Below are 8,692 nucleotides of genomic sequence, written 5' to 3' on the forward strand. Positions count from 1 at the left end.
TCCCAACAGAAATGTCCTGGTTTTCCTTTAAGCATCTAAAGGAATGTCCTAGTATGAGTACTCATTAATAGGTTGGATGTGTAACTGGCTAAAATCTGAAAGAAAAAGACACGAATGCCTGCAGAGTTTCAGGCATCTTATATCAAGGACTGTTTAATATAACCCGATTCTAACAGATGATGTGGCTGGCCTCCATATATAAGTAAAAGCAGAAGGACATACTCTTATTCTTTCCTGCCTTAATTACAGATATATCCCTAGTTGTCTTTTTTGGTTGTTAAACACACATTTGGTTGTTTTATATAATTTTTGTTTACTTCTAGCTTAACATCAAAAGACCAGCCAACATTGATCATGAATTCTGACAAGCTTCATAGAGTAATCATGTATTCCAAACTCGGGCTTACATTTGAATGCTGGCTACATATGTATGAGTTTTCAACTTCCAGGAGAAAAAGTCTCTTTAAAAGAGAACAACCAAAAGCTAACAGAAAATACAAGTGTTACGCTGGCCTTTGTTCAACTAAGAAAGCAACTCATCTTGTTTCTTCCTTTGTGGTACACAGATAAAAAAAAAGAATAAAATCATTACAAGGAAAGCAAAAGCTCTTCAGCATCTCTCATACATCCAAATCAGTGTGTCTGACCTTTTCTTAGGACTTTAACCATCACAAGGAAACCAGTGGGGAGGGAGTCATGTGCTGCCTAGTAGTTAAAAGGGCAGGAGAATTCACTGGTGTGAGAAGGGATTAGTGAGAGCTGGAAGAGAGGCCCAGCCCCTCCCAGTGTGAGGGATCTGGCTTGGGATTTACTGTCTGGCAGAAAAACCACAGGCAATTAAAAGCTGGCATCAGGGGGAAAAGCAGACATCCAACAACACTAACTCTGAAGGAGATCAGCAGAGAAACCTTCCAGGGGTTCAAGGTACTGGTGAGCAGCTCTGTGGTGGGTACCCTGTGACCAAAGCTCTAGGAACATGAAGGAGATTTGCTTGCTATATACCTGTTTCCCATTCTCTTTTCACAACCATGGTTAACTATTTCTGTGGTAGTCACCGGCTAGTGGATGCTTTTTGGGAAATGACATCTAAGGAAAGTCTTTTTGGACTAGGTTGATCTTTATATGTATATGTATGCACATGGATATGGGTGCATGAGAGCAGGTGCCCAGAAAGGGCAGAACTGATTACTGAGGAGGGCTTCGGTTACAAGAAGTTGGGAGCGATCTGATGTGGGTGCGAGGCGCTGAAGTCAGTTCCCCTGCAGGAGCACTCTATGCTCCTTACCACTGGGCCTTCTCCCCAGCCCGATAATAGTATTCTTATGGGTAGAAATTTTAAATAAGAAAACTGAAAGACCAGGAGAGTGGATTCTGTGATCTAGATATTATGCCTGCAGATATTTAAAGGTGAATAATTGTTTTTATTATTGTTTAGAAATTTTGTTTCACATGAAAGATTCCAGTTCAGGAGTGGGTTGAAAGAGTATGCAAAAGAACTTTTGCAACTCTGTTTTGCCTTTCTTTTATTTTTTTTTTTTCAGCTGCGTTTTCATCTGAGCACCCCTGTCTTCTCCAAGCAGAGAGCAGCATAGGAGACCTGGGTTCTGCACTCTTGCTTCGAGAATTATGAAATCTTACAAAGTCCTCACCCTAGCCTCCACCTTCCTTCCCCTGGTGCTGTTTCATCAGATCTGGGCTCAGTTTCCACGAGAGTGTGCCAATGTTGAGGCTCTGAGACGTGGGGTATGTTGCCCAGACCTGCTCCCTTCCTCTGGTCCAGGGACTGACCCTTGTGGCTCATCATCAGGAAGAGGCAGGTGTGTGACCGTGATTGCAGACTCCCGACCCCACAGCCGCCATTATCCCCATGATGGTAAAGACGACCGAGAAGCCTGGCCTCTGAGGTTCTTTAATAGAACATGTCAGTGCAATGATAATTTCTCAGGACACAACTGTGGGACTTGCCGTCCTGGGTGGAGAGGAGCTGCATGCAACCAGAAAATTCTCACAGGTGAGTAGAAAGGTGGGGAAGGCAGTTTCACTGAGTTAGACTTGAGGCTATGTGAATCCTGAATCACGTAGGTCAGGAGTCACCTAAAATCCTAGAGCTCAGCCCACTTTTCCCAATTTAAACCCACACCTTATTTAACTAATTTTATTTCCATAAATCTGGAGAGATGGCTTTGTGGATGGTAAGAGGATTCTCAGGAGCTGGGCAGTAGTGGCACAGGCCTTTAATCCCAGCACTTGGGAGGCAGAGGCAGGTGGATTTCTGAGTTCGAGGCCAGCCTGGTTTACAGAGTGAGTTCCAGGACAGCTAGGGCTATACAGATAAACCCTATCTCGAAAATCAAAAAAAAAAAAAAAAAAAAAAAAAAAGCATTCTCAGAAGGAGAACCTAAGATCCTCAGCATTCAGTAGGAAAATGGGTGTGACCACCTGTGACTGTATGCTCAGTACTAAAGGTGGAAGACAGGTTAATTTCTGGAGCTTTGAAGATCATGGGTCTAGCCAAAAAGAGATGAACTCCTGTGAGAGACCCTGTCTCAAGATAATAAGGTACAGAGTGATAGAGGCCACCTGACACTCTCCTCTGGTCACCACATACAGGCAATTTCCTACTTAGGCAGTTCGTATATGTTAGGAACTGACTTTTGTGAGCAAAGGTCCTTGTACATTAGATTCAGAAAGGTCACACTCATGGATCTGGACCTTTAGCAAAGAAAGCATGTCCACTGAGATCTAGCTAGCTCTAAGGAAAACAGTCTCACCCCTCTAAGCAGCAGTGGAGACTCACGACTCCTCACTGTACTGAAGGAGTTCTTGCATTGTAGATGAATGAGCAGGTACATGCAGTATTCAACAGAAACAGCAACAGCACCTGCTTGGTTTCCACGTGTGAGACACTGATCAAGGCTTCCCAGACGACCTTTCGAGACTTTAATATCATCCAAGCACTGGTCTACTTGATGTGTGTGTGTGTGTGGGGGGGGATATTCCTCCTCTCCATGTCTTTGTAAAGCAAGAGTTCTTTTTATCCAAATATCAAATAACATGAAAAATAAGCCGGAAAATATATGCCAAAAGACAGAAATTCTCTGTTTTAACCACTATGCCGTATTTGCTTGCCTTGTTTTTCTAAGATTCATGATGTTTATAAAGTAGAAAACGCCACTGGTGATGGTGATGCACACCTTTAACCCCAGCACTCAGGAGAGAGAGGGAGGAGCATCTCTGAGTTTGAGGTCAGCCTGATCTACAGAGTGAGTTCCAGGATAGTCAGAGCTACACAGAGAAACCATGTATTGAAAAAACAAAAGCAAAGAGGTAGAATTTTTTTAAAAATGCCAATAATTCACAAAAATAAATATGATAATCTTTATTTGACAATAAATGATAAATCTCCATGTATTATTAAAAAAAAAAAAAGCTTTTAGAAATCCAAGAGTAGGGCTGGAGAGATGGCTCAGCGGTTAAGAGCACTGACTGCTCTTCCAGAGGTCCTGAGTTCAATTCCCAGCAACAGCATAGTGGCTCACAACCATCTGAAATGAGATATGATGCCCTCTTCTGGTGTGTCTGAGGTCAGCTGCAGTGTTACTTAGATATAATAAATAAATAAATAAATGTTAAAACAAAAATAAATCCAAGAGTAAATTGCTGAGACAAAGAGGGGAGGGAAAGAGATCAGTCTAAACACAGATTTAATAGAGTATTTTTAATAATGTATAGATTAAACAGCTATGAAATCAAAATTCCAATATTGTACAAACTCTGAAATTTTTGAACATGGTGTTCCAAATGGAAAGCTCTACACTGTTAATCTTTGTTTTAAGCACAAAATAATGAAACTGGTTGAAACTGTCTTCAGGCTATATGTGTAATGAGGTGTATATGAAACAAATGGAATTTACATTTAGCTTTGGACCCAATGCCTAAAATATAATATACAAGAAAATATTTCAGAATGTGCAAACTCCAAAATATATCTGGTACCAAGCATCTTGAAAATGATAAGCAGCTAAACAATGTATAAAAGATCTGAACAGGTACATACGTGGCCATTGATGGATACTAGAGGCATAGCATGATGCAATAAGCTTGTGCTAGTTTTCATGTCTTAATCTTTTCATGTTTAAAGTCAGGAGAAATCTTCTGGACTTAAATCAAGAAGAAAAGAGCCACTTTGTCAGGGCCTTGGATATGGCGAAGCGTACAACTCACCCTCAATTTGTCATTGCCACAAGGAGGTCAGAAGACATACTGGGACCAGATGGCAACACACCACAATTTGAGAACATTTCCATTTACAACTACTTTGTTTGGACACACTATTATTCAGTCAAAAAAACCTTCCTTGGGGCAGGACAGGAAAGCTTTGGCGATGTGGATTTCTCTCACGAAGGACCAGCTTTTCTCACATGGCACAGATACCATCTGCTGCAGCTGGAGAGAGACATGCAGGTATGCTGAGTCTTGGTTTTTAGGTGCCTACATGTAACTCACATTGTACTGGATGACAAGAATGAGCATTATCGGGGTACTCTAGACTTTCAGATAAGATCCTTCCCACACTGCTCATTCAATAATTTATTAACCATAGTCTTTTGTACAGTGAAATGAAAGTAATGTTAATGATGAGAGAAAAAATGGAGACCTGTTAATGCAAGAGTTAAAAGTTTGGAATTTTTTAATAGTTTGATAATTGAACAAAATTACTTATGAAACAAATGAAAAACAGAAAAAAAACTCGCTTTCCAGATCTTCTTCCTTTGTGGAATGTTAGCAGTTGCCCCCCCCCCCCCCGAAGAGTAGTAACCTGCAGGTACCCCTTCCATCCATGTGTAACCATCAAAACAGCTGATGGTTCTAGAGCCTAAATCCTTTCATTTTCACTGAACTATATTTTCTATACTCCCTACCACTTTAGGGCTTACAGAAAAGCCCACTCAAAAGCATCACATAACTGTAAAGAAATAATGGATGTGTTCAATTTCTTGGAGGCCGTAATCATTTCACTGTGTGTGTGTGTGTGTGTGTGTGTGTGTGTGTGTGTGTGTGTGTGTACATGCATATATATTCCTATTTATCATGTTTTATGCCATTTTTTCTAAAAAGGACTTCAAAATGACATATCTTTAGACATGAATTTTCAATTGAAAACTAGATTTTTGAAGGAAAATATAGAGTAGACCTCAACTGAAGCACAGTAACTTACATCAAGAGATTTTGTCTGGTTGGTTGGTTGGTTGGTTGATTAGTTAGTTAGTTTGGTTTGATTTGGTTTTAAGCAGATGTTCTCAAAACACACTAAGGTATCTGGTAGCCTAAGTATTGAATTATTGCCTTTTTACTAATAAACTACTTTTTAGGAAAAATACTTTTATTCAAAAAGTTAACAGTTTAGGGGTTGTGAGTTTATCTCAATGATAAAGCACTTCCTTAGTAAGCACAAGGCCCTAGGTCTAATCCCCAGTTCAATTTAGTTAGGTAGTTAGTTGGTTAATTAGTTAGTTATTTAGTTAGTTGGTTGGTTTTGGTGTTTCAAGACAGGATTTCTCTGTGTGACTCTTGGAACTTGCTCTGTAGACAAAGCAGGCCTCAAACTCAGAGATTTGCCTGCCTCTGCCTCCCAAGTGCTGGGAGTAAAGGTGTGTACCACCACTGCCCGCCTAAAATTATTTATTATTGGATCTCTATTATTAACTCTATAAACTAAGCTTATTTCTTATATAAAGCAGTCATGAATCTCTACCCTAAAGTTACAGTCTTAAAATTCATTAAAATTACCTTAACACACACACACACACACACACACACACACACACACACACACAAAAGTCCACCTCTTGATTGATTAATGTACTGAATGCTGTGCTGCTATGCTAGCAATTCAAGGGAAAATAATGTGTAGCAAAGACAAAGTGGTGCACTCCAACAGAGTCAGATAGTCGACAGGAGTCTGTAAGGGTGATTGAACAACCCCTCTAGTCCTCCTGGCATCATATTTTAAAGCTCTGATTACAAGAAAGACATTTAATAGATTGTGAGTAGATGAATCTGTCATCTCTAACTGACTGTAGATCTTCATTCACTCAAGACATTTTCCCAATGGCTCAGCAAAATGAAAGGGCAGGTGGGAAGTGTCTAAAAGTCGCAGTTCTGCATGTGTAACTTCCACTTCAATGACTTACATTTTTTTTTAGCCCAGAGCACAAGGCATCATCTTGTTCCAGGCTACAAGTGACATGTAGCACCATATGAGTGTGCCCAAATGCCAGCCGCCCAATCACGGTTGTTCTTGATTCATAATGAGCTTGGAAGTTGTCACAAACTTTTGTGAGGCACAATACTAGTTTTTGTAGGTGTGATATAAACCCTTGGAGATCAAGAACTAGAGATACCCTGAGCAGTTCCTGACTTTCTAAAACACCTAAGGATAAGATGCTTGCCAGAAGGGAGCTGCAATTAAAGAGCAGAAATCGCCAGGTGCTTGAAAGACACAGAAGGCAAGAGCAGCTTCATACTAAAACTCCCTCTCCGGAAGTAACCCCCCAAGGGCTAAAAGAAAGGCAAATGAGAGAAGCAGTGTTTTAAGAAATCTAATAATATAAGCATGTGTCCTTGGTCTCATGCATTTTCAATAACATGTGAGATGGTTTCAAAGTGGAAACTAGGTCATTGGTCTTAAGAACAATAGGCGCAGAATTCATTCCACTTCTGCTTAGCATTTTTACTGTGAGCTTCGGGCAGATGCCTGTCTTCCTAGTTCAGCATTGCAGTGTAGATCTCTAAACAAAACTCCTTTGGTGCTTTGCAAATAGAGTCTGTGTGAGACAAAACATGCAGTCTGTCAGCAAACCAGAATCTAACTAAGTACAGTCATCCAGACCACATTATAAACAAGACCCAAAGAATTATCATTCCACAAATCATTTCAAAACTGAAGTCACACACTGCTAAGATTTCATGGTGTTTCAAATAAAAATAAGAAAGTGGGAGAGGTAGAAAAATCAAGAATTAAAAAATAAAACTCAAGGATTGTGATATAACCAACAGAAACATAATTATCTGCCAATAATGAAAACTATGTTTTCCTCCAAATTTTTTTTTGGGGGGGGAGAAATTTCTTCATGAAGTGAGTTTCATTGTTTCTACTGCCCATTTGACTCCCCCCAACTAAATTCCAAACTTTGTTCAATACGTTTGGAGTCCCAAACGTTACTGACACACTCACTGACTCCTTAGCAGGTAGAGAGCTAAAGGAAAAGGACGCCAGGGCCAAGCAAGCCCCTAGCGGAAGCAGAGAGCACTAATGGATTTCTATGATCTAGGACATGCTGCAGGAGCCTTCATTCTCCCTTCCCTACTGGAATTTTGCAACTGGGAAAAACGTCTGCGATGTCTGCACCGACGATTTGATGGGATCCAGAAGCAACTTCGATTCTACTCTTATAAGCCCCAACTCTGTCTTTTCTCAGTGGAGAGTGGTCTGTGAATCCTTAGAAGAGTACGATACCCTGGGAACACTTTGTAACAGTAAGACCCAAATGACAGCTACTATTCACAATTCTTTCTTCTCTAAGTGACTGTGTTGCCTGTAAGGCCCTTCTTCAGAATGAAATCTGTTCTCTCTCTCTCCAGAGAATCAGTGCAGTTGCACATTAAGCACCCAGGAGACTCAAGGCAGTCTAAAGGGTGTTCCTGGGAAACACAAAGTACTTGTGTATTTTATTGATTTTTCTTCAGCGATTCCATGAGTACGCTTCTAACTTCGTTTTCAAGAAGCCTAGTGTAGATTAATCCTCTTAATACACCCAGAACTGCTTAGCAGTCATGTGTCTTGGGATGGAATTTCACTGAAAAATGTCTCCCAAGAACATCTAAAATGTGCAAAAACTGGTTGGGAATTGTCTGGGAGCAGAACAAGAGGGAGAGAAGCAGAGAAGGAAAAGTGTACGTTCCGCCAGAGAACTAAACTCCGAAACGGACACCTTTCACAGGGATGCCTTTTGAATAGGAAGATGTAGCAACAGCAATACTGGCAGACGCGGTATTCGCAACTCTCCTATAGAAAGTGCCCATATGTCTGCCTATTGTGCCTCTGCCGTGGAATATGTCTGCTCTGTACCAGCCTGCTCATGTGCTTTTTATTTTCTTCCATGAGTCATAGTTACCCTCCCTGTGCTACTAACCGGATTTCCATTGTGGGGGTTCTCTACTGGTTCTTCTTTTTCTTCTTCAAGCATTTCCAGATATTTTAAATATTTGGATTTCTGTATGAAAATTAGAGTTGTGATTTAATATTGCATTTGGGATATATCACTCTGCTTGTATTTTTATGCATCAACTTTTGTATTGCTGTGGAAGCTTAAAGAGAGAATAGTTATAAATAAATGAAAGGAACTAAGTACATTTTCCCCATTAGGACAGCATTTAGCTGTATTTTAAAATCTTTTTAAAATGTGATAATACATGAAAGTTTCCTTTAGAAGTCTAACACCTGAGCAATTGGTTCCACCTTGTGACAGAGGAATGAAATTGAAGGTTAGCATATCCTCACTAACACATTCATCTTTCTCACCAGACTGATATATTTAGGGCTGGAGTATTTTAGACATTTTTTAACCATGCTGATACTGTGTGTGTTTGTGTGTGTGTGTGTGTGTGTGTGTGTGTGTGTGTGTGTGTG

The 8,692-nt window shown here is 40.3% G+C and overlaps 1 protein-coding gene across 3 annotated transcripts in view; it reads left to right on the forward strand.

Annotated features, from left to right (window-relative positions):
* The first annotated feature begins 742 nt into the window (after positions 1-742).
* The window catches only part of Tyrp1 (tyrosinase related protein 1), a 26,140-nt gene continuing 18,190 nt past the window's right edge, over positions 743-8,692 (forward strand). The window contains exons 1-4 of one of the 3 annotated variants that reach the window (XM_021201152.1): positions 743-930; positions 1,542-2,011; positions 4,142-4,464; positions 7,335-7,539. In XM_021201152.1, the coding sequence (XP_021056811.1) occupies positions 1,627-2,011; positions 4,142-4,464; positions 7,335-7,539 (913 nt within the window). In that variant the 5' untranslated portion in view covers positions 743-930; positions 1,542-1,626. Of the gene's footprint in view, positions 946-1,541; positions 2,012-4,141; positions 4,465-7,334; positions 7,540-8,692 lie in introns of all 3 variants that reach the window. The other 2 variants (XM_021201154.1, XM_021201153.1) reach the window with 2 other exon arrangements.

Source organism: Mus pahari, chromosome 6 (genome assembly GCF_900095145.1).
Source record: "Mus pahari chromosome 6, PAHARI_EIJ_v1.1, whole genome shotgun sequence".
NCBI lineage: Eukaryota > Metazoa > Chordata > Mammalia > Rodentia > Muridae > Mus > Mus pahari.